General features: G+C 43.2%; 1 protein-coding gene across 4 annotated transcripts in view; it reads left to right on the top strand.

The window, feature by feature from the left end:
* The window catches only part of ZC3H13 (zinc finger CCCH-type containing 13), a 46,890-nt gene extending 22,273 nt beyond the window's left edge, over nt 1–24,617 (top strand). For all 4 annotated transcript variants that reach the window (XM_083729822.1, XM_083729820.1, XM_083729823.1 and 1 more), the window contains 16 exons: nt 682–790; nt 2,531–2,670; nt 5,244–5,401; nt 7,314–7,514; nt 8,248–8,418; nt 10,427–10,761; nt 11,770–12,237; nt 13,018–13,200; nt 14,132–14,609; nt 15,778–15,881; nt 16,816–17,823; nt 18,892–19,386; nt 20,613–20,762; nt 22,338–22,538; nt 23,326–23,489; nt 23,996–24,617. In XM_083729822.1, the coding sequence (XP_083585948.1) occupies nt 682–790; nt 2,531–2,670; nt 5,244–5,401; nt 7,314–7,514; nt 8,248–8,418; nt 10,427–10,761; nt 11,770–12,237; nt 13,018–13,200; nt 14,132–14,609; nt 15,778–15,881; nt 16,816–17,823; nt 18,892–19,386; nt 20,613–20,762; nt 22,338–22,538; nt 23,326–23,489; nt 23,996–24,163 (4,533 nt within the window). In that variant the 3' untranslated portion in view covers nt 24,164–24,617. The remainder of the gene's footprint in view (nt 1–681; nt 791–2,530; nt 2,671–5,243; nt 5,402–7,313; nt 7,515–8,247; nt 8,419–10,426; nt 10,762–11,769; nt 12,238–13,017; nt 13,201–14,131; nt 14,610–15,777; nt 15,882–16,815; nt 17,824–18,891; nt 19,387–20,612; nt 20,763–22,337; nt 22,539–23,325; nt 23,490–23,995) is intronic.
* Nucleotides 24,618–26,151: the final 1,534 nt, after the last annotated feature.

Genomic DNA, 26,151 nt, shown 5'->3' with positions numbered 1-26,151 from the left:
GTGTGTGTGAGGGGAGGGAAGCCCTGTTTGAACTAGCGGAGGTCCTTTTGTGGGCTTCCACTTGCACGGCTGGTTAGTTGGATCCCACCCATATTTTAATATCCTGATTTGTGAATAAACTGACATTTGAACCAACCAGTTTCCTGAATTTGGACGCTAAGGAAACTCTACATTCAGAACCAATATCAACAGCCTGCTTTTAGAATTCAAAGCATTATATCTGAACTAAGCCTTTCTTTTTTTCAGTTCTCGCTGTAAGTATTCCTTGACACACATACTATAAGGAAGAGTATGTTCTATAAGTCTTGAGTTTTCAACCTATTCTTTTTTTTTAATATCTGGATGGAACTTGGAAAAAGTAAACCCTTCCTGAATGTTTTCATGAAAAAACAATTAGAATCATGAAGTGGGAATACCCCAGCCCCCCTGCTAAATGTGCCTGCTTCCAGCTATTGTATTTTAAAACCAACTGACTTACTATTTATTTATTTGAATTTCTATACCACCTTTTATCCAAGGATCACAAGGCAGTTTATAATATAAAAACACAAAAATACATAACGTAGTAAGAAACAAAACAACACACACATACACACACACACACACACACACACACACACAGCGCTCACAGTTCTAAAAGCCTGTTTTGTTTGAATTTGCCTGTTTTGTTTTCCTCTGTAGAAAGAGTCCTCCAGGGGGAGGCACAGGGGGAAGGAAGATATTAAAATTACCAAGGAGAGAACTCCAGAAAGTGAAGAAGAAAATCCCGACTGGGAAACAAACAGAGACGGTAGGTGCCACGGCCTACTAGATTCATGGAGCCAAAATAAAAAATGGACTGAGAGAGCTGCAAAGGAGTGAACTTGAATTCTTAATAAATATATCTCCTGAAATAAAATTATTTTTAGTAGCTTTTGAACCTTGAGTAGTTTTGACTGGCCAGAGTGGTGCATGCTCAAGTTATCTCTCGCTTGGACTACTGTAATGCGCTCTATGTGGGGCTACCTTTGAAGGTAACCCGGAAACTACAACTAATCCAGAATGCAGCAGCTAGACTGGTGATTGGGGGCGGCCACCAAGACCACAAAACACCAGTCTTGAAAGACCTACATTGGCTCCCAGTACGTTTCCGAGCACAATTCAAAGTGTTGGTGCTGACCTTTAAAGCCCTAAATGGCCTTGGCCCAGTATACCTGAAGGAGCGTCTCCACCCCCATCGTTCTGCCTGGACGCTGAGGTCCAGCGCCAAGGGCCTTCTCAGTAGTGGCACCCGCCCTGTGGAACGCCCTCCCACCAGATGTCAAAGAGAAAAATAACTACCAAACTTTTAGATGACATCTGAAGGCAGCCCTGTTTAGGGAAGCTTTCAATGTTTAACAGGTTATTGTATTTTAGTGTTTTGTTGGAAGCCGCCCAGAGTGGCTGGGGAAGTCCAGCTAGATGGGCGGGGTATATATAATAAATTATTATTATTATTATTAAATAAGAAAGGAGACTAGACAAGATTGGATACATGGTATGCAAGAAAATGTATTGGTTTGTCTAGTTTTAAAACCTCTCTTTTCAAAATACATTTAAAAATATGTACTGCAGAAACATTACATAACAGAGTCCAGATGGAGAGCTAAAATCGCTGTTGAATGGAGAGAGAAATGAATGTAACAATAAGGCTTTCAGAACGATTAGACAATGTGTTATATTCAGGCACATTTATTAATAGTCGGAACGGTCCCTTTAGCACAGGAAAAAGCAGTTCTGATGGAGTGGAGAAGCATTGGTGATAGCACATTTTTCTGCCCATCTTTTCCCCTGTCTAAATCTCCTTGAGTTAGACTAAGACAAGTGTTGTTCATAGGATAAAAGTGAGATGAATAACCAGTTATGCCACCCGGAACTCTTTGGGGAAAGCATTATTTAAAAATAGGTAATTTAAAGAATTACAGTGGTACCTTGGGTTAAGTACTAAATTTGTTCCGGAGGTCCGTTCTTAACCTGAAACTGTTCTTAACCTGAAGCACCACTTTAGCTAATGGGGCCTCCTGCTGCCGCCGCACCGTCGGAGCACAATTTCTGTTCTCATCCTGAAGCAAAGTTCTTAACCCGAGGTACTATTTCTGGGTTAGCGGAGTCTGTAACCTGAAGCATATGTAACCTGAAGCGTATGAAACCCGAGATACCACTGTACCTTTCAGGGTAACATAGTTTAGGCCACTGACATCACTGAATAATTTCAGTTCTAAAAATCAGTGTCTTCCTGATTGCTAGTAATGTTACGTTGATCACCCTGAACCCCAATATCATTATCCATTAAATCAGTGTTCCTCAACTTGGTTCCCCGGCTGATCTTGGACCATATCTCTCACCATCCCTAGTTAGCAGGACCAGTAGTCAGGGATGTTGTAGTCCAACAACAGCCGGGGACCCAAGATTGCATTAAATTATAGTCATCCTATGGTTGCCATGTTTTTAATATAGAGAATGTAAAGGATACCATTTCACTGACTTCTTTTGTTTGCTTTAATAAATTAAGATTCTGATAACGGAGACGTTAACTACGATTATGACCACGAGCTTTCTTTGGAAATGAAGCGTCAGAAGATCCAGAGAGAGTTAATGAAGCTTGAAGAAGAAAACATGGAGAAAAGGGAAGAGATAGTAATTAAAAAGGAGGTTTGTATCTCAAAAATAAAACACCACACAGCCAATAAAAGTTTAAGAATTAAGATTTGAACAAGCCTTCAGGATAATAGTAGTTAGTGACGCATCTGTTGCTTATAATGGCATACACTGTGCGCTACGTGCTCTTGAGCTTCCTTTTAGCTCCACAAATAAATGTGGAGTCACAACAACAATTTTTTATTTATTTCATAAAATTTATAAACCACTTGAATGTAAAGCAGTTTTCAAAAAACAATAAAATTATCTCCAAGTAATAATAATAAGTAATATATAATAATAATAGTATAAGACATTTGAAAAGCTAGAATAATAGACTAAAAACAGATTAAGGCTCGTATCAACTTTCTAAACATCTGGGTAGACATGTCAAAAAATATTTTTAGCAGGCACACTAGAGTACAGTGAAGGTGGTTGCCTGGGTATCTAAAAGGTTGAGTTCTTACAAATGAGGAACGGGTTTTGTGTAGCACCTGTTCTGCCAGTCAAAGTGGTTGAGTGATCCCATATGGGGTAAGGCAGTTTCCGTAGATAAAACCAAGGTGTTCAGGGCTTTATCTACTAATAGTAACACCTTGAACTTGGCCTGGTAGCAAATCAGCAACCAGTGCACAACTCTTTATCCTTTTTGTCATTTTGTACTTCATTTTTATTATCGTTTTAAATATTGTGCTTTGGGACGCAGGTGGTGCTGTGGGTTAAGCCACAGAGCCTAGGACCTGCCGATCAGAAGGTCGGCAGTTCGAATCCCCATGACGGGGTGAGCTCCCGTTGCTCGGTCCCTGCTCCTGCCAACCTAGCAGCTTGAAAGCACTTCAAAGTGCAAGTAGATAAATAGGTACCACTCCGGTGGGAAGGTAAATGGCATTTCCGTGCACTGCTCTGGCTCGCCAGAAGCGGTTTAGTCATGCTGGCCACATGACCCAGAAGCTGTACGCTGGCTCCCTCGGCCAGTAAAGCGAGATGAGCGCCGCAACCCCAGAGTCAGTCGCGACTGGACCTAATGGTCAGGGGTCCCTTTACCTTTATTGTGCTTTAATGCTGTAACCCACCCTGGGTTCTTAGACAGAAGGATGGATAATTGATAATTGATACTAATAATAATTTTGAATGATTTCCGTGATCTCAGCCTTCAGTGATACTTTGATAAACGTCTTCACAACATGCGTGTATTTCCCTATCAGGTTGTCTTTGTATCTGTGCTTACATAGCCAAAACCACAGCACTTGTGAACCAGAGAGCAAGAATCAGAGTTGGAGTAACCCTGAGACACAAGTACAAAAGAATATTTAGGGGAATGAACTCGAAAGGGGTGGGGGTACAAAACAACGGCATGTTGTTGAGAGATTGGGGGTGCAGGAAACTAGGAGGGACAGGAATTAGAAGACAGACTTGGAAGACAGAAACAGTTACGTATACATAAAGAAACACCTCTCTGCTTGGGTACGTCACTTCTAGTTCACATTGAGAAGCTGTTTTTAAATGTCCATAGGGACGAAGGTGAGAAGTGCCCAGAGACATCTGTGGAGACAATGATAATTTTTAATACAGCTGGGATTGAGCACAGATGTGGCCATTCCTCCTCAAAATAAAAAGGGTGGGATGCAAAGGAAGAAAAGTTGAAGAAAACTGGCAAATGGTGAACGAGATACTTAATGAACATGGAATGCTGACTGATGGGGCAGTGGGGAATGAATGAAATTGAGTGGCTGGAGCCGCAAGCACTCCGCACTGGAACATGAGTGAAATGAGGTGCAGTCAGACCACACAGAGCTCTCTTTGTTAAACCAGTAGTTGGGGGTGATATAGATTAGCAGTGGGGAACCTGTGGCCCTTGATGTTGGATTTCAAGAAACATCAGCGCTAGCCAGCTTGGTTGGTGGTCAGTGACGATGGGGGATATAGTGCAGCAATATCTAGAATACCACAAGTTGCCCAGCCCTGCTTTTTGGACCCAATACCAAATAAGTTTATGAAATGCCTGTAGCCCAAACTAACACCCACCCATAAACAAGAGGGGAAGGTAAAGGGTAAAAGGACCCCTGATCATTAGGTCCAGTCGTGGCCGACTCTGGGGTTGCAGCGCTCATCTTGCTTTAATGGCCTAGGGAGCTGGCGTACAGCTTCTAGGTCATGTGGCCAGCATGATTAAGCCACTTCTGGCGAACCAGAGCAGTGCACGGAAATGTCGTTTACCTTCCCACCGGAGTAGTACCTATGTATCTACTTGTTCTTTGATGTGATTTCGAACTGCTAGGTTGGCAGGAGCAGGGACCGAGCAACGGGATCTCACCCCATTGCAGGGATTTGAACCGCCGACCTTCTGATCGGCAAGCCCTACGCTTTGTGGTTTAACCCACAGCGCCACCTGCGTCCCACCCAAGAGGAAGGTATTTGCAGATTAAACCCCAAAGTTTGCTGAACGCAGCCTGACTGGAAGAGGAAAGAAAGAAATGGAGCAGAAAATCTGAACAGAAACATTCCACATTGCGGCTTTTTGTCGCTGGACTCGTAGCAGTGTAAAGCAAATTGGGGCATTAACAAATTTATTGTTTCCCTTTGTTAAGATTTCTCCAGAGGCTGTTGGGTCAAAATTATCCTCACCTTCACCCAGAAAATCTAGCAAATCTCCAAAACTGCGATCAAGCCCCAAATCTTCCTCCTCAACCGCTAAGAGGGAGAAAAAGACTTCTGCAGTTTCTTCACCCCTCTTGGACCAACAGAGGTTAGTATATATGCATGTCTGGTAAAAGAAAATGTGTGTTATTCCTTGAGTGGTCGTGTGGCCTAAAAGTTGTTGAAGGGGATGGATGGTGCTGGTTGTTCATCTTAGCCAGAGCTCCCTGAGTATTAGAGAGAGAAAATGCTTTGCGTTTTTTTCTACAATCAAGTGGTAGATAATTTTTATGACATGAATAAATAACATTTATGTAATTTGAAATTTGTGAAGCTTCAAATAACATCTGCAGTAATAAATACCTTGAATTGTTGTAAATGTTGTGGATAGAATGGGATGACCTTTTGCTGACATAACATGCAAGCATAGTTCGTTATTATTATTATTATTCCTAGGTATCTCAGCCATAATTCAGATTGACTGCAAACCAAGCTACAGAACCCTGCTTTGCAGTGTGTTCGCAAAGTGTGATTTTCATTGTCTGTACCAACCAAAGCATGCTTAAAGCAGCTTTGCCCCCTCTATCCTTTCTGCTTGCAAGGTGGCAAACAAGTCTCCCTGCAGATTCTCAGTGGGTTAAGATTTCTCTCAGCAGTTTAAATGATTGTTTCACTGCTCTTAACCAAGGATGAAGTAACAAAAGCAAGTTTCACGTCAACTGTTGTTTAAACAGTTCATGAGAAATAAGTGTAAAATTATTTGTAAAGATAAAATAATCTCTCTTGGCTTCAAAGGAAAGAAATGTTGGAATTTAAATCAAAACATTAGAAATGACATGGGATAATTATGTAATCTAATGGATTGATGTTTGTGTATCTTAGTCTGCTTTATGATCTTTTTGAACAAAGATGAAATGTAAATAATCAACTTTTGGATTGGGGCAACTGTCTAAAATGTTTTCAATGGTTCTAATTTTGGTTCCTGTTTTGTTTTTGTTGGGTTGGTATTGGTTAAATGTTTAGTTTGGGTAGCTGGTTATTTTCATTGAGTATAATTGTAAATTGTTTATTATTTTTTGTTATTGGATTCTGTTGCTTTATTGGTTTCTGTTGGTTTGTTTGATGCTTGTATAGGATATTTTGTTTTTTTAAAGTTTGATGCTTTGTTGTGTTTTTATATATGTTGTAAGCTGCCCAGAGTGGCTGGGGAAACCCAGCCAGATGAGCGAGATATAAATTTTATTATTATTATTATTAAATCAAATCTGGTATGCTTTCTGTTTCTAGTCTTTGAAATAATACTTTGTTACTCTGTATAGTCGTTCCTCTGCTTACATATCCCTCTGGATACGTAAACTTCGGAATGCAAACGCTGCAAACCCGGAAGTATTTTTCCAGGTTTCGCCGTGTGCGCAAAAGTGCTTTATGCGCCGCGTGCATGCACAGAAGCAGTCCTTCGGTTGCTGATTCCTTGGAATGCAGCAGGAACGGATCCGGATCGGATCCTGTTTGCAACCAGAGGTACCACTGTACTTGATTCTGTTCCAATTTGAATATGTACCTTCAGTAAAGGAACATTTACTCAATATCAGTTTACATTGTTAGGGGGCCCAATGACATTTTTGATCAATTTTTAGCTGCAATACCAGTGCAGCTCTGTGCAACTGTAGCAGCCTCTTGGTGGCCCTGGTCAAGCTTTTGTGTGCTCAGATTCACCAGATGGATTAGCCTCAATCACGTGCAAGTTGATGCTGAGAAACAGCTCTTGCTGTAGAGCAACCATCATGCAAAGCCGGTTGCATGAGGCTTCTGCATGGCAACCACATTGTGAGCAGCAGTCCTCCCTTTCAATGGCTATGGCAGACTTGGAGTGAGAATATATTGTGGTGGTGGTAGTTGCTTTGAAACTTTAGGTAACTTTCCCCCAGACTTTTGGAGTGCAGCTCTAGTTCAGGTAGCATTTTGTGATTAAAGGCACACCGATGAACCCTTCCAACACTTGTTTTCTCAACCTGTTTTAGGAGTTCGAAAACTAACCACAGTAAAAAGAAAGGTCCTCGTACCCCTAGCCCTCCACCGCCGATACAAGAAGACACGGCACAAGGAAAGAAACATAAGGAGAAACACAAAGCAAAAGAGCGGTTAGAAGAGAAGCCAAGGGAGGTGAAAGAGAGAGGCCGTGACTTTGAAAGACACAATAAAGAGAAAAAAGAGAAACAAAGGTATTTTTAATGTTTGTGTATAGTTGTTTGTCTAATTTTGCTACATCTGTAATTTGTAGACTCCTAAACACTCAAGGGCTTATGTCCAGCTTGCCACCACTTAAGGCTTTTGATTTGTAGTCTCTTTATCTTTTCCTGATCACATGATACACTACAAGTTTTGGAACTTACTTGTTGCTATCTGAAGGTGAGCAAACAACACCTGAAATCCAGAAATGGAAGGCAGTCTTCAGCAGGGCCCACCTTAGCTAAGTGATGACCATTTGCAGCACATATGGCATTTCTTCCTGGTTCCCTTTTTTATTTACAATTGGATAGGAATTGAGCTTCACTTGGCTTGTTCATCATCTCCCATGGCTGCCAAGCTTCGAGAGAGCAGCAAAAATACCAGACCTCGGTCTCATCAGCTAGGATATCGCTGTACTGATGACACTAAACCTTGGGTGGCCCACAGGTGGTTGGCATAGTGGAACTTGGAGGACCTCAGAGGGAGACCATTTTCAGGAGGTTGCCAGCAGCTACTTAGTGCTGCCATCCCCCAAACTGGATAGCAACTCCATAGATACCTGCCAGGACTAACAGCTCTCACCAGTGCATTATCAAAGGACTGCAGAAAGCTCTGAGAAGGGTGCAAGTTCATCTGTAGCCAAAGACATGCTGACCAAAGCCGCAAGCAGTCTCCATGTCGTTGTTGTTGATACCATGTACCTATTGCTTTTTGTATATTCCTCAGAGATCCCTCAGAAAGTTCTCATAGACAGAGACGTTCGCCTAGTCCAGAAGAACAGTCTGGTAGTAATTCTTCTCCTTCAAGAGAATATTCTCCTACCACAAGGAGAAGGCAGACATCTTGGGCTCCAGCTAAATCCAGCAGCCATAAACATTCCATTTCGCCATCTTGCAGGTAGAATAATTACTTATATAGATATGTTTATTGAAATACCGAACTTCTGTAGCCCAAGATACTCAGATAACTGAAAATGGGACACTTTTACATCTACTAAACCTGGGACATGTTTACCTTTTACTGACCAAGCCACCAAACAGATTGGAATCCTGGGGCTCAGGCGTTCCAACGCTTTTTCCACATATTTGATTTAAGTTTCAATCAGGGGATTGTGGGGAAATCCTGTGGCAACTAGGGACATACATCTCTGCTTGCAGAGTGGTAACTTTGTATAATAATGTGTGAAGGTGCTTAGGATTGACTCACTCTTGATGGTTGATATTAAAATTGATACCTATACACTGTCTAGAAACCTGAAATCTAGAAAAATTTCAACCCTGGTTAACAGTCTAGAAATAACACATATATGTATCTTCATATGTGGGGTGTTAAATGTACAACAAAATGGTTGTTACACACAGTGTGTGGTACATTTGATACTCAAAACGTTCCAAGACACCCCATTTTGCAAAAAAGCTTGAGAAAATGATATCTAAAAAGTTTTTGCTATAACATGGGGTGTGGAAGGTACTTTGTCCTACTTCCCCCAATAGCCAGTTAGGCTGATTTCCATGTTAGCGACAATATTGGTTGGTGTGATTTGATAGACACATGCTCGCGTTTTGTTGCCAAAGGTATGCAAGTTCTGGCTCTGAACTCCCCAGGTGGTAAAGCCATTTAGGATCTATACATAAGTTGTTTAGAGCTCTTGTTAGAAAAAGCCATGGGATTAGTACAACAACAATAGCCTGAGACTAGTCAAATGCTTCTAAAAAGGTCAGAAAATGGAGCGTCATCTCTACCGCTTAGACATGAACTGTACTCCATAATTGTTATATTAACTCCATTCCAGATAGAAGTCTGCAATTTGTTTCTCATGTAGACTCATTGCTAGACAGAATTAAAAATACAGTGGTACCTCGGTTGTTAAATGTAATCCGTTCCGGACTTCCAAAACGTTCGACAATGGAGGCTCAGTGGACAGTCCTCAGCATCCATTGAGAAAATGGAGAAACACGCCTCGGAAGCTGTTTGACAGCTTCCGAGGCGCGTTCAGAAACAGAAGCAATTACTTCTGGGTTTTCAGCGTTCGAAAGCCGAAACATTCGGCTTCTGAGACACTCAAAAACCAGGGTTCCATTGCAATCCCTATCTATACTTAGAGAATGCAAGCTGTTTGAATGAATCAGCTGCGATTTTAGCAAGAAGCTAGCAGCTTAAAGTGATAAACTCTAGGTCTCTGCATTATTGGTCATGTTACTCAGGATCAAAGTAGAACATCACATCTGAAATCATATTGTTACATACTATGGTTGTCTTTGGGTGGCGCTGTGGGTTAAACCACAGAGCCTAGGACTTGCCGATCAGAAGGTTGCGATTCGAATCCCTGCGACCGGGTGAGCTCCTGTTGCTCGGTCCCTGCTCCTGCCAACCTAGCAGTTTGAAAGCACATCAAAGTGCAAGTAGATAAATAGGTACCGCTCCGGCGGGAAGTTAAGTGGCATTTCCATGTGCTGCTCCGGTTTGCCAGAAGTGGCTTAGTCATGCTGGGCACATGACCCGGAAGCTGTACACCGGCTCCCTTGGCCAATAAAGCAAGATGAGCGCCGCAACCCCAGAGTTGGTCACAACTGGACCTAATGGTCAGGGGTCCCTTTACCTTTATGGTTGTCTTTGGATCTCACACTGATGTTATTATATATTGCATAAAATGAGTGTCGGAAAATTACTTGCCTTTCCGAGTCCGCAACATTATCAATTTGGTCACAGTGTAAGCTAATTGCAAATTGACGGGCAGCATTGTTATGAAATTATATGTAAATATTATTTCGTGATCTGAGAGAAATATTTTGTAAATTTAGGCTAGTTGTATTGGATTCATTTTCATCCGTTGAAAAGGTGTTGTATAAGGCTCAGGATGTTCATTCCACAGATTCCCCCCCCCCCCCGATTTCTGTGTCTGCAGGTCTGCCTCACCACCAACTCATCACCATTCTCCTGTGTCCTCAAGACATCACTCTTCCTCATCTCAGTCAGGTTCCTCCATTCAGAGACGTTCTCCTTCGCCACGTCACAAAAGAACTCCTTCTCCCGCTTACAAAAGGACCGCTTCCCCACCTGTAGGCCGTTCCTCGTCTCCTTATCCTCACCGAACCTCACCTTCTCAGCAAAAGCAGACCCCTTCAAGGCATCGTTCACCAGTGCGGGAGAGAAGCCGGCATGATCGTGAACGGATTTCACAGTCGCATGATCGTGAACGGATTTCACAGTCACACGATCGACGCCACGAAAGGAGGGATGGTATGAATAGAGATAAGAATAAAAGCAAACTTTTTATTTGTAGTCTGTAAGAACAGTTTTTTTAAAGTTACAAGAGGCCAGGCATTATTTCTCCCAAGAGTTGTTAAACTCAAATATTGAATTGCTGGCTGCTGTATTAACTACAAAAGACAGCATTACTAGCATCATCAAGCTTATTGAGAAAAGTTAATGGGCTTGTTGATCTAACTCCTGTCCTGGGAGTTAATAATAAACCATTAGTAAATCTTTTAGAATAAAAGAGCTTGCAAAGGGAAGTTACTGCTCATCACCTTTCTAGAATTATTTGAGGGTGTTAACAACCGTGTGATCAGTGAACATTTTATACCCTGATTTTTCAAAAGCCTTTGCAACTCTTGTCTCTATGCAAAAACTCCTGTGGAAATTCAGTAGGAATGCCATAAATGGGAAAGCACTTTTTTATTATTGATAACTGGTTAAAGATAGGAGGCTGATGGGTCTAAATTAGTCACATTGGTGAAAGCCTGAGCAGATTCAGAATGACTTCTCTGAAGTGGCACAAGAGTAGAATGGCAGAAGAGAAGCAGGATGAGTGCAAAATGATAAAACAAAAACAAAACTTTGTACAAATCAGCAATCTTTGGAAACCATAATGTAAAATTGCTGTGAACAGAGCTCAGTGTGCTGCAGGATAAGGGAGATGGAATGCAGTGTTTTTTGTTTTTAAATATGTTTAAAATGTGTTTTGCCACAACAGCTTGATTGATTGCATTAGATATATATCAAGCTTTGCCTGGAGTATTGAACAAAATACACATTAGCCCCCTCCAAAAGAGAGGGAGAGAGTTTGTGTGACTTTTCGTTTAAGAAGCATAGGTGTCTTAAGGCGTTGGATGGGCACCACCATCACCCTTTAAAAATGTCACTCTGTTTCCAGCGTTTCTTGTAGTTTTAATAGATTGCAGTTTAATATTAGGACTGTTTGTGCTATTGACTGTTCAACTGCAGGTGTGCTAAATTCACTTTCAGAGACGAGAGGAAAAAGGGGAAGAGAGAGAGACACTCGAGAGGAACGTGACTACGACCAAGAACAGAGCACTCCCCGGGATCACAGAGACGATCGAGAATCGAGGGACGGGCGGGACGGGCGGGATCGAAGGGAAACCAGGGATAACAGAGACCGTAGGGATTTAAGAGAATCTCGAGACACCCGGGACTCACGGGACACAAGGGGCTGTAGCAGAGACAATAAAGAAGGTCGCGATCAGAGAGACCTGCGTTCTGCACGGGACACCCATGACTACAGAGACCGCGAGTGCCGAGACTCCCATAAAAAGGAAGAGCAGTATTTGGAGGAATCACGTAGCTATGGAAGAACCCATGGCAGAGAAGAGAGCTCTCGTTCCGAAACGAGGACAGACTCGAGAAGTGAGAGTAGAAATGAATCTAGAACTTCTGGAAGAAGTAGAGGAAGAGGACCTGAATTATCGGACAAAGGTATAATGAATGAAATGCTGGGGTTTTGTTGCATGATTCAGAGGCAAATTTCATTAAAGTTGAACTTCACGAAATCTCCTTTCACCATTAAAATTCTGGCGGCCTTCTGCCCCACTTACGAGCTACAGACACCATCCTGTTTAATTTATCTGCAACCTTGTGGGTATTCCAAAGAGTTATGAAATACTAAGGAGCAGATGGGTAATGGGAAGGTAGAAATCCACTTGATTGTTGCCTTTTTAATAAGCATTTGCTTTTATGCGTTAAGAGATCTAATGTTAGACTGTATTTTTCTACATCGCCACTCTGATCCTTTCCACCTCTGCTTCACGTGATTGCCCCTTTCACAAAAGATTTCTTACCCAGCAGGTAAACTATCAAGTTTAGGGGATACAATTTTAATTCACCAGTGTACCTACTGAGAAAATAACAGTCTGGTAGCGAAACTCAACAGGGTTGTCCCACTTATGCAGCAGACTTCTGCTCATGCAAATAGGATTGCCCTGTCGTCTCCTCCCTCCTCTCCTGTCCCGGACTCGAGATCCATTTCAGGGGATTACAAGACACTGCAGCATATTTAGAGAGTCACAGGAGGCTACAGTGCAAGGAGAAACTGCTGAGTCCGCCAGCACAACACTGGCTCTCACCATGCATGTATTTTTAAGTTAAAACTAATTATTAACTTTTTTAGATTATAAAAAGGGTTTTAGCGATCCTGTAACCTTTCAGCACGGCAGCAGGCCATCTCCCTGTGCTTTTCTACATGTCTGTTTTCATTAGGTAGTCGAGGAGCAAGGGGATCTCAGGTCGACAGCCACAACACCAGCAGCAGTTACCACGACAGCTGGGAATCTCGGAGCACTTATCCCGAGAGGGATCGCTACGAAAACCGTGAACACACGAGGGATTCTTCCTTTGAAAGAAGGCATGGGGAAAGGGACAAGCGCGACAACAGAGAGAGAGGTAGGCGCTGTTTATACTTGTATCAGTAAGTAGCTGAAGCAGAACAGTTTCCTAAGGACAGTTATGCAGCGGGGACAGTGACTGTTAACAATTGAATAAAGAGGGAAATGGGCTCCCTACGTGAAAGAAAGGCAGGTAGAGAAGAAGTAGGCTCCCAGGTGGAAGTCTTATCACCTCTGTATGTGGATAAATGACAGGGTATACATGATAGAAATATGCTGAAGGGCCTTACAGTGTGGTGTAGTGGTTAAGAGCGGTAGTCTCGTAATCTGGGGAACCGGGTTCGCATCTCCGCTCCTCCACATGCAGCTGCTGGGTGACCTTGGGCCAGTCACACTTCTCTGACGTCTCTCAGCCTCACTCACCTCACAGAGTGTTTGTTGTGGGGGAGGAAGGGAAAGGAGAATATTAGCCGCTTTGAGGCTCCTTAAAGGGAGTGAAAGGTGGGATATCAAATCCAAACTCCTTTTCTTCTTGCAGGTTTCCCCCCCTCTTTTCTCTTGCTTTTTTATCTTTTGACTTTTTAAATATTCTTATTCTGTAGACTAGTTTGATTTTTACTGTATTTTATCTTGAAAATTGTTGATAAAACATTTTTTGGGGGGGGGGGAGGAAGGAAATGGACTGACTGTGGTCCTGCTACTTCAGCAAACATATTAGTTGTTAACTAGTTTGGTAACTTGGACCAATATTAGAAGCCCAAAGTATTAGAAGCACCGCCATTTGGCTGATCAGTGGTGCCTGCAAATCCAATGTCAGGTGTAGGGTAGATGTAGGGCGCTTTGGCTTGGCCAAAGTGCCCTTATGTGACCAGTGGGGAAGCCTGCCAGACTCATGGGCTGGAGGTTCCCTTCTGCAGGAATACACAAATAATTAGCTGGATGTTGAAGTCTGTTTATGCAGGGAAACGAAACCTATTTTATCATTTCAGATCCGAGACCAAGCTCGCCAGTACGACACCAGGGAAGGAACGATGACGTCGAACGTGATGAAAGATTAGAAGAGCGAAGGGGAGATAGGGGTGAAGACCGAAGAGATGAAAGACAGAGGGAGAGGGAGAGAGAGCGCGAACGCGAGCGAGAAAGGGAGCGCGAGAGGGAAGCTGAACGTGAACGTGCCCGTGAGCGAGAACGCGAGAGAGAAAGGGATAATAAAGACAGGGAACGGGACAGGGATCACGACAGAGAAAGGGAGAGGGAGAGGGAAAGAGAGAGGGAGCGAGAACGGGAGCGAGAAAGGGAAAGGGAGCGAGAGCGTGAACGAGAGAGAGGGCGTGAAAGAGAGAAGGAGAGGGAGCGCCAGAGAGAGTGGGAGGACAAGGAGAGAGGAAGAGAAGAACGCAGAGACAAGCGAGAAGACAACCGGGAAGAAAGGGCCACACGAGATAGCCGCGAAGAGAGGAAGTCAAAGTAAGTTACAGCAACAGCCAAAGTGACATCTTTCCACCTTTGACACATCAAGCAGTTGGTCCCTTACCTTTCCCGACGCGGCCCGGCCACAGTGATCCATGGGACGGTCATCTCCAGGCTTGACTACTGTAATTCGCTCTACACAGGGCTGCCCTTGAAGCTGTCCCAGAAACTCCAGCGGGTGCAGAATGCTGCAGCGAGGCTCCTCACGGGGTCTCTGCCATGGGAGCATATTCACCCAGTGCTTTTCCAGCAGCACTGGCTCCCGGTGGAGTACAGGGTCAGATTTAAGGTGCTGGTTTTGACCTTTAAAGCCCTTCACGGCCTAGGGCCCTCGTACCTATGGGACCGCCTTTCCTGGTATGCCCCACGGAGAGCCTCAAGGTCCATAAATAGCAACACCCTAGTGGTCCCGGGCCCTAAGGAAGTTAGATTGGCTTCAACCAGAGCCAGGGCCTTTTCAACTCTGGCTCCGGCCTGGTGGAACTCTCTGCCTCGTGAGACCAGGGCCCTGCAAGATCTGATTTCTTTCCGCAGGGCCTGTAAGACAGAGTTGTTCCGCCTGGCCTTTGGCTTGTAGCCAATTTGATTCCCTCCCTCCCTCTCTTTCTTTTTTCTTTTCCTTCTCCTCCTGCGAGGAGGCTACATTTTAATATTTTAATGTCTCAATATTTTAATGTTGTACTTTAATTTTGTTTTTAAGTTATAATCATTCAACTTGTTTTTATTATTGCTTGTAAGCCGCTCTGAGCCTGGCCTTGGCTGGGGAGGGCGGGGTATAAATAAAAATTATTATTATTATTATTATTATTATTATTATTATTATTATTAAGTTTGGTTTTTAAAAGAAAATGAACTGATATTTAGAATGGCCAGTTTGGCAGCACCAGACGGCAAAAGGACTAAATGCCTCTATGATTAGGCCTGCAAAAGGATAATTGGGGATACATTGAAGGTTCATATGCCATATTAAAGAAGACTAGCGCACACTTTACTGATCCCTTGTAAAAAATTTATCTCATAGAATGGTATAGTTGGAAGGGACTCCCATAGGTCATGTAGTGCAGTTCGCTGCAATTTGTTACAGTTCTGTTTGTTTTTATGGTGAAAGATGAGAGATTTCTTAGAAGTGCATTAAATTTGATTGCGTTTTTTTGGCCTGATATAGAAAACGTCACAGAAATGAAAGTAGCCCCAGCCCTCGTAAATCACCTAAGCGCCGCCGTGAGCATTCACCTGATAGCGATGCCTATAACAGTGGAGAAGATCAGAGTAAGTGAAAGCATGCAGCCTCCATGCTAGATGCAGATTAGAAGTAACTGCTTTCATTTTGCAAGCTGAGATAGCAAAGGATGACTTATAAGTATATGCCTTTGTATGTCTGTAAGTATTTTATTGCTGAGTTGTATGTGCAAGGCTATCATTCTTGCAGAGATTTGCTTTCTTAAGTGAAGCATTTATCTTGCATTTTACATTTCAAAGTCCGTCCTATTTCTAATACTTACCTTCCCCTGCCCATTTTTGAGGCACTTTACCATGATCATAAAGATGTGAAAATGTCAGAACTTTTGCAGATTAGCTAAAAACATGAGTGGAACTTGAAAAAACAATGAAGGCTGAGTTAATTAACAGTGGCGACTAACATGTCAGTCTGCAAGTTCTCCTTGACTGTTGGCTGTGCGAGCACAAAACTCCAAAAATTAGAACTTAATCTAATTTACCATGTTTAATGTACTTGTATTTAGTAAACAAAGCTAATAATTTTGAAACTGCCAGACATTCCTCATGCTGTAATTGAAATTGTTATCCATTCTTTGCGGATTAGTTTATGAAACAGAAAATGTTTTGTTTAAAAAGTCGGAAACATTTTCACCAAAAGTACATCACTCATGTTAAATGTGCAGTCTGGCCAAAGATATTCTAGAGTATCCTTCTTTACTTTCAGGTGGTATTTATAGGATAAGGAAACGGTGTATATGTATTGATGGCGGTTTTCTTATGAGCATCTTTCATGTCAAATGTGCTTGTGGTTGTTATTTTTTTTAAAATGGGCATTTAAAAATGTAACCGGCAACGGACGTACAAGGAATTGTGTCCCTTAATGTTGGGTATGTGCAGGCCACTTAGTTGTGACCTAAGCGTGACAATCAGATGTAAGGGCCTGTTGAGAAAAGAAGTGTCATGACATATTTTTCATCTTTCACAGACGAAAAACGCAGATTACTGAGCCAGGTTGTTCGACCTCAGGAATCGCGCTCACTTAGTCCTACGCACCTTTCAGAAGACAAGCAGAGCCGGTGGAAAGACAGCGACCGAAAGCCGGAGAGAAAGGACAGCTCCAGACACTATGAGGAAAGTGATTTCAAGGAGCGGAGTTCCTCTTCTGGGGACAAACAGCGAGAGCAGCGGGAGACTAACGAAAGTTCAAGGAGCCGTGTGCAAGAAAACATAAGCAACCGGGCTTCTGAAGAACGAGAGGCTGCTGACCATGCGCACGAAGATAAGAAAAAAGTTAAAATACAGAAGAAGGCCACGAAGAAGAAGAAAGAAGATGACGTTGCCCTGGAGCGCTTTGTTAGCGAGCCGGCTCCAGAGAAAGCCCAGGTCTTTTCTCCCAAGAAAGCGCAGAAAAAGAAGAGCACTGAAAAGAAGCGCAAAAGATCTAAAGGAGATTCTGAGGCTTCTGATGAGGACAGCGGCCCACACCAGAAAAAGAAAAAAGGCCCAAGGACACCACCGGTAACCACCAGAGAGGAGCTGGTGGAAGCAGTGCCTGAGAAATCTGTGGTCATAGAAGCCGCGCCCAAGAGAGAGGACACAACGTTTAGCGACTGGTCGGATGAGGACGTTCCAGAGCGTGGGGAAAGTATTCTGGAGAGAAGTTCTGAGGAGCCCCACAGAACTAGCCATCGCGCAAGGACTGAAGCCGTGGAGCCCCCTCACGTAGTGGAGGAGCCCCCTCACCATAAACCTACGGAAGAGAAGAGAAGCAGCAGTCTTTGTAGCAATCGGAGCCGTACCTCCAGTCGACTTCGCTCGCCCTCCAATGATTCTGCACATCGTAGCGGAGATGACCAGGCCGGCCTTAAGAAGATCCTGCATAGCAGCGCTGGCGACAGAGAGAGAGAGAGGAGGTGTCTAGAAATTGCCGGAGAGCGCAAGTCGAGAATTGATCAACTAAAACGAGGGGTTCCCAGCCGCAGCACCTCTTCAGGTAGTTCCACTTGTGTTCTTTGCTTGCACAAGCTGCCTCTGCCCGCTTTTTCCTCAGATTCTCATAATACCTCAGACCTTTGCTAAGCATCTGCCAACACCAGGGAGAGGCTGCAATGGGGAGAGGATCAGGAAAGTTGCTGGCTTCCGCTTACCCGAGTGTTGTATGCATTTCATAATCTTTAGCCTCATAAAACAATTCCCTTTCATTGTTTGAAGGTTGGTTTTTGGTTTATGATTTTCCTGATGCGACGCCCTCTTTAAGTTTTGAAATTGATTTGTAGACTTCGTTATTGTCTTCATTAATTTGGACTCAAGAAACTCCCGTGGCGGCTTTCAGTTTAAAATGGCATCATAAAACAATAAACAAACCATGATGCCTTTTCTAACCATGGAACATCTTTAGATGTTCAACGGCAACTGCTTAGATCCTTAGTAGCGTCACCTTTGCCTGTATTCTAAGGTGGTACTATCACAAATATATCATATTCTGACAGTAAGAGCTGTTCGACAGTGGAATTTGCTGCCAAGGAGTGTGGTGGAGTCTCCTTCTTTGGAGGTCTTTAAGCAGAGGAGTGCCCTGATGGTGTTTCCTGCTTGGCAGGGGGTTGGACTCGATGGCCCTTGTGGTCTCTTCCAATTCTATGATTCTATGATTCTATTCTGCCTTTGCTGGTTGGGGATAAATATTTCATTCTGACAAAAATGTGGGAAGGTGTAACGGTGCATCTTCAGAGCAGAAGGATCCAGACTTTCTGTTTTCCAGGAACCCTTCCCAGATTGACTCATTTGCTGAGGGAGTTTTTCCTGTCTGCCAAAGAAACAGTGAATTGTAGGGGTGGGGGTCTGGGCACATAGGATCATACCCTAGTTTGTAAAGCAGCACTTAAACCACAGTTTCCTAGCCTGGACATCAGGGGAAACCGTGTTCTAACAAACCAGAATATCCCCTTCAAAGGGGAAGAGCAAGAAGAGAGCTGGCGGAACATGGCTTATTCTCAGCCAAGCTCTGTTAGGTGTGTAGTCCATGTACAACATAGTCATGCACCCGCTTAACACTTTTATCCAGATCGACAGGATTCAAGGAGCCACAGTTCCAGGCGAAGTTCTCCTGAATCGGATCGCCAAGGTCATTCCAGATCGGGATCCTTTGATAGCAGGGAAAGGGTGCAGGAGAGAGACAGGCATGAGCACGATCGTGAACGGGACCGACGAGACGCGAGGCAGAGAGATTGGGACCGAGATACAGCCAAAGACTGGTTAAGGAACAGAGAGCGGGACAGAATTCGCGAACGAGAGAGACAGCGGGAAAAGCGAAGGGATACAGATCGTGAAAAGGAGAGGCTACTCCTGGAGAATCCTGAGAGAGATCGAGGTGCCAATATTTCCTCTCAAGCAGAGTTATCCAAGCACAGTGAAACAAAACCGGGCAAGGAGCATCCAGAATTTGAGGTGATCTATTTGGACTCTACCTCCCTCGAGAAGGAAAGGCTAGATAAAGACTTGGGACCTTTGCAAGGATTCGAAGATGGGGTTGAAGCTGAGAAAGTGGAACATTTAGAAGGTGATGTATTATCGGTCTGTTTTTGCTGTCCAAATACCTGAATGAATCTTCTTGTTGGAGAATTGAGTGTTTCATCATCTTCTTGTTTGAGGGTTCTGATCTTGGGTCCAATTCACAACACCATCTCAGCAGTGTAGCTAGAGCCCTGAACAGTATAGATGCCTCTAGAAGAGTGTGTTTGACTCTTCTTCCATGATCTCCAATGCAAATCATTCTCATTCATTCTCTCTCTCTCTCTCTCTCTCTCACACACACACACACACACACACAAAGTTGCTCTAATAGGATTGGGGAGGGACATGGGCATTATCTGCATCCTCTGTGCTCTGCCTCCTAGAGCCAATTGCAGTGAGGAGTTTATGCCAAGGGAAAGAGACAGGAGGAAAAGGTTGCAACATATTTCTCTTCAAACACTGTTTCCCTGCTAACAAGAACAGTAAAGTAAAGGTAAAAGGACCCCTGACCATTGGGTCCTGTCGTGACCAACTCTGGGGTTGCGGCGCTCGTCTCGCTTTACTGGCCGAGGGAGCTGGCATACAGCTTCCGAGTCATGTGGCTAGCATGACTAAGCTGCTTCTGGCGAACCAGAGCAGCGCACGGAAATGCCGTTTACCTTCCCGCCAGAGTGGTACTTATTTATCTACTTGCACTTTGACATGCTTTCGAACTGCTAAGTTAGCAGGAGCAGGGACCGAACAACGGGAGCTCACCCCGTTGTGCGGATTCAAACTGCCGACCTTCTGATCGGCAAGTCCTAGGCTCTGTGGTTTAATCCACAGCGCCACCTGCGTTCCTAACAAGAACAGTAGGAGATCCTAATCTCATCTCCTGCAGCATGTTCAGTTGGCGCTTAAAATGACAACAAAGATGTGTATTTAGTATGGAAAGTTTCTTGTTAAAACTCTTAACCAAATGGGTTTTTAAAAAGTCTTTCCAAATATAATATGCAGCTCACATTAGGTTTGGATCCAAAAACTGCTACCTGCTCACACCGAGGGGTGATCTCTGGTTTTTGCACTTTGTGCTTCAGCCACCCACATCCCATGCCATTTCAAACAGGGGCCCAAGACTCTGTAGCATTTGGGGGGCGGGAGATAGGCATTTTTAGTGGGATCACTCTTCTATGAATTTAACTGGACTCCAAGCCAGGGTCTGCATTTCATTGATGTTGGTATAGGTGAGCTTGAAAGTTCAAATAGATATCTTTTGGCACTGTTCTTCTGTAGGTGGAGATGATGAAGTCAAAATAGATGATATGCAGTCAATGGGATCGGGTGCCGGAGAATATGAACCAATTAGTGATGATGAACTGGATGAAATTTTGGCTGGTGATGCTGAAAAGAGGGAGGATCAACAGGATGAAGAGAAGATGCCAGGTGAGTTTTAGCAATCTCTTTTATGTCAGGCCTGTGTGAATTGAAATAAATTCAACCCTTTTGTTTTATGTCTACACAGCTTCTATGTATAGATAATCTGTACTCTGCAGCCTGCCTAATTTATACACATTAAATGAATGGCCTTCATTTTGTGATTTTGCTTAATTCCACTTCTGTTAGTCACGGGAAAGGGGAGAGAAATTTTCCTGTTCTCTTAAGTTTTGTATCCCATCCAAGTAACAGAATAACATATCAGTTTCTGGTTTGTAAACAGCTTCCTGGTCCAGATCATGGGAAACCATAGTTTTAAGAAGTCATGACTTCAGCACCAAAGCTGGGAACATGATGGGAGGGGAAAGGAAAGGAGCCGTTGTGGCGTAGAGGTTAGAGTATTGGACTAGGACCTTTAAGAGCAAGGTTTGAATCCCCACGCAGCCATGAAGCTCACTGGGTGACTTTGATCCAGTGACCATCTCCTACCTCATAGGGTGGTTGCGAGGATCAAATGTGGAGGAGATCCTTGGAAGGTAAAGCTGGTGTATAAATGTAATGAATAAAATGAATAAATATGGATGCAGGACTTGTTCCCAGTCTAATAAACCATCATTGGTTGCGATGTCTGAACCCAGCCACATCCCACTTGAGCCAGTCACTGCCTCGCCTCCTAATCTGCATCACAGAGTTGCTGTAGAGATGATGAGGGGTAAAACTCTGTATGCCACCTTGAGCTCCTTGGAGAAAAGATGGGATATAAATGCAACCAATAAGATAATAAGAAATAGGCTTAATAGCCAAGTGACTTGGAAAGAGTTAGAAATGTGCCATGATATTTTTTTAAAACCCCAAACTTTACTGTTTAACTTCTGTCCAATTATTAAGTCTTGCCAGAGCCAGAATGAAGGAAAGTCTCTCTCAATGTTTCTCATCAAGGAAGAAACTCAAGAGATTCCTCTCTTCTCCTCTTCCACCCCCCTTTGCTAGAGAGTAGCTGGCAACTGTCACTTGCCGTATTTTTCGCTCCATAAGACGCACCTAGTTTTTAGAGGAGGAAAGTGGGAAAGCCCCGTTTTGGGGGGGGGGGGGAGCAGCTCACAGTTGTGCAGCTTCTTTTGCAAAGGGGAAAAACCCATTTTTGAGGATCAGCTCAAAGTTGTTGAGCTTCCTTTGCAAAGGGAAAAAAATCCTGTTTTTATGGGGTTCAACTCACAGTTCTGCAGGTTCTTTAGGAAAGGAAAGGGAGCTGTTTCTATAGTTTCCAGACAGATAATCTAATCAGCCAGTCACATGTCACTGGGGAAACAAACAGCCTCTGCCTGCAGGACATTCAGCAATTCGCTCCATAAGTCGCACAAACATTCCCCCTTCCTTTTTAGGAGGAAAAAAGTGTGTCTTATGGAGCGAAAAATACGGTAGTTTATTCAGAAATAGATGTCCTGTGAATTCCAGATTTCTAGCCATTTAAATGACTGGGATATCCATTGTATGGTAATAAGTGAGAGACCATAATTTTTTTCAGCTCTGCCTTATATGTACTGTTGAGCAGAGGAATAACTTCTTTTTTGTGTGTGTTTTCAGATCCTGTGGATGTAATAGATGTAGACTGGTCTAGTCTAATGCCAAAGCAGCCCAAAGAGCCACGAGAGCCCGGAGCTGCTCTTCTGAAATTTACTCCCGGTGCTGTTATGTTGAGAGTCGGCATTTCCAAACAACTCGCTGGCCCTTCACTCTTCACCAAAATTAAAGAAACGTGCCAGAGAACAATAGAGAAACCTAAAGGTAATAATTGGCTTGCTGGATGTGTCCAAATGAAGCTAGAAAAAAAATCCAAGGATATTGTTAGTTTTGTATCGGTTGTATCAAATCAGCGGTTTGAAATATCCATTCAAGTAGCAACATGCCCAATAAGTATGATGTGTGTAAGGGGTTTTTTGTATGTGTTGTTGCTCCTTTGAAATATTGAAACATTGTGCACAAGCCATCCAAGATCCTTGTAAGCGATATGGAAGGTAATATTTACCCTCACTGTAAAGTATCCCCAAGTGCAACATTTTAATTTTCTGTATAGGAGTGAAAAGCCACTGTTCACTTACCTGAGGGGGAAATCAAGGATCAGAGAAACTCTTGGGGTGTGGGCCAAACATAAGTTACCATATTTTTCGCTCTATAAGACGCACCAGACCACAAGATGCACCTACTTTTTGGAGGAGGAAAACAAGAAAAAATATTCTGAATCTCAGAAGCCAGAAGAGCAAGAGGGATCGCTATGCAGTGAAAGCAGCAATCCCTCTTGCTGTTCTGGCTTCTGGGATAGCTGCGCAGCCTGCATTCACTCCATAAGATGCACACACATTTCCCCTTACTTTTTAGGAGGGGAAAAAGTGAGTCTTATAGAGCAAAAAATACGGTAGTTTCCTGATGACCCTAGTAATCAAATTTGGTCTCCATCATTCACTTTAGTTACACACACTCTTCTCTTGACATAGCACAGCTGTATATTGGTGTCTTTTCCATCATTTTACCAACGTTTTCTTAATATTATATTCTTTATGTTGCTTTTCTGTAGACGCCGAGAACTTGTTTGAACATGGATTTGGGGCCCTGAACATGGCTGCCCTGCTGCGAAAGGAAGAGCGATCTGGCCTGCTGTGTAATCTTGGTCCCTGTTGCAAGGCCCTGTGCTTTAGGAGAGACTCCGCAATCCGCAAGCAGCTAGTCAAAAATGAAAAGGCAAGTGCACCTAACAGGCCACCGCATCACAGAAACACGTGTTTAATACTCAGTAATTGCAAAGTGACTTGATCTTTTAACTTTGAGACTTGTTTCTATGGAATCATTTTTATAGGCATCTAAACCAACTTGACACACCCTCCCCTTGTTTCATAAGCCGCCTAAGTTAGGTTTCTTCTGCAAATGGGTTTGGTACTTGTCCATATACCATTTTTTCCCCTTTTAAAAAGTGGCAGAAATTTAATTAGTGACTGAACACTAGAGGCTTTTAAGAACTGATGACTTCTCACTTTAGTGGCTGTTTTAAGATGCTCTTCTCCCCTGAAATAATTCTAGATACCAGTGGAAATTATCATTTTTCAGACATTCTGCTAAATGTTCTTCCAATAAACCAGTCACTGTTCATTAGCACTAGTTGCGTAGCATCTTTTAAGTTCATAGAGTGACAGTGTCTGAACCCACCATGCAGCTGTGACTAACTTGGCAATTGTTCTCCATTCAAACAGGGCACAACCAAACAAACCTACACAAATCCTCCAGTAGTAGACAACGAGTTACTGCGGTTGAGTCTACGGTTGTTTAAACGCAAGACTGTTCGCCAAGTTTCTGGACAAGAAAAGACAGAGGACACTAAGCTTCCACAACCGTATATCCCAGAAATCTGCATGTCCTGAGCTGGTCGGTGTCTCTGGCCTTTTCACTGTTTGATAATAGTTGATGTTTCCATCTTTATTCCTGTGAAGAAGTATGTTTGTGCTAGAAGAGGAAAACACGTACAGTGTGCATTACGAGATGGGATAACAAAGAAGGTTGTTTGTACAACAGTTCGAAGACCTTTCTGTTTGGTTCACTGCATGTTTTTAGTACATCTAACTACAGATCTTATTTAAGAACTCACTTGTATTTAAGTGTGAGAAGATGTCCATTTTTGGAGACTTGTTTTGTCACCTGCTATTAAATTTTTAAGACAAAACATGAGATTTTTTTAAAAGGCTTGTGTATAAAGTTTCTTCTGCAAAATTTTCTTATCAATGAGGTTTTTTACATTTAGTGCAAAGCTGTGCCTCGTTTAGTCTGTAGCATTCATGTCAAAAATACAACCACATAAAGTCTTGTTTTCTCAATGTGTGAACATTGTACTGTTGCCTTCATTTTTGGCTAGCATGATTTAGCTTCAGCAACACAGAAGCTAATAATGTGGTAGCTCTTTTTACAGATGAATGCGTTGCTTTTATAACTGTTGCTTCCGTCTTCCTAAGTGGAAACACTTCCCCAACCAAAGGTAAATTGTTTGCTTGGCTAGTAAAGAGACACACCTGTTCCAGGGAACGAGGTTTGGGTAAGAAAAAACCCCTTGCTTCAGAATACTCGAAGTACAATGTAGATTTACCTGAGAATAACAATTCCCATATAATGAAATTAGTTTATATGCTAAAAATATAGAAATATATCTCCGCAAAACAGTCTGAAAGGGAGAACCCTGTTCTACTGAAGTGAATGGAAAAATTCAACATGATTAAATGGGATCAAGGGTGCAGTACAAATGTAACCTCCTTTGTGGGGTTTAAGATAAATCACATGGAGTTGTTGCTTATGACTGCTTCGCCCTATTTTGCCAGCTGAAGTGCTGATGTTTTAGGTTTTAGCAGTACATACCAACATTAAAAACATGGGGATGCAGGTGGTGCTGTGGGTTAAACCACAGAGCCTAGGGCTTGCAGATCGGAAGGTCGCGGTTCAAATCCCCGTGATGGGGTGAGCTCCTGTTGCTCGGTCCCTGCTCCTGCCAACCTAGCAGTTCAAAAGCACGTCAAACTGCAAGTAGATAAATAGGTACCGCTCCGGCGGGAAGGTAAACGGCATTTCTGTGTGCTGCTCTGGTTCGCCAGAAGCAGCTTAGTCATGCTGGCCACATGACCCGGAAGCTGTATGCCGGCTCCCTCGGCCTATAAAGCAAGATGAGCGCCGCAACCCCAGAGTCGACCACGACTGGACCTAATGGTCAGGGGTCCCTTTACCTTTCTTTACCAACATTATATGATTGCCAGACAATGGATGGAACCAATTTTGTGCCAAAAAGGGGATTGTGCCAAAAAGGGCATAGTGTATGTAATGCAAGTGAGCTTCAGGGAACAAAGCCCATAAACGCCTTCATCTTACACCTGCATATTCTCAGAGTTGTCTTTTCATGTAATATAAAAACTGCCTTGCTGCACAAGATGAGGATCAAAGAATGGTACACTTGGAAGAGACCTTGAGGGTCATCGAGTCCAACCCTCTGCAATGCAGGAATCTCAGCTAAAGCATCTGTGGTGGATGACCATCCAATCTCTGCTTAAAAACCACCAGCTTCCAAGGGAATCTATTCCACTACAGGTATTGAACAGCTCTTACCATCTAACCCAGTGTTCTGTTTCCAGTAGTGGCTGGCCAGAAGACTGGATGTTTCCAAAGAGAACATAGCAGTAATTCATTCTTGGTCACATGCCTCCACGTGGAGATTACATTTAGCTATCTTCTATGAATGTGCTATGAATAGCAATATACATGCTATTAACGCATTTCCAGATTAGTATCTTCTAACGATTTTCCTTGGAGAATGGGAGTTTGGAACCTGACAGTTTGTCTTCTGGTTGATTTATAAAGCCATGTGGAGAAGTTA

The sequence above is a fragment of the Podarcis gaigeae genome (assembly GCF_964106915.1).
Source record: "Podarcis gaigeae genome assembly, chromosome: 3".
NCBI lineage: Eukaryota > Metazoa > Chordata > Lepidosauria > Squamata > Lacertidae > Podarcis > Podarcis gaigeae.
This window is presented reverse-complemented; position numbering and strand designations above follow the sequence as displayed.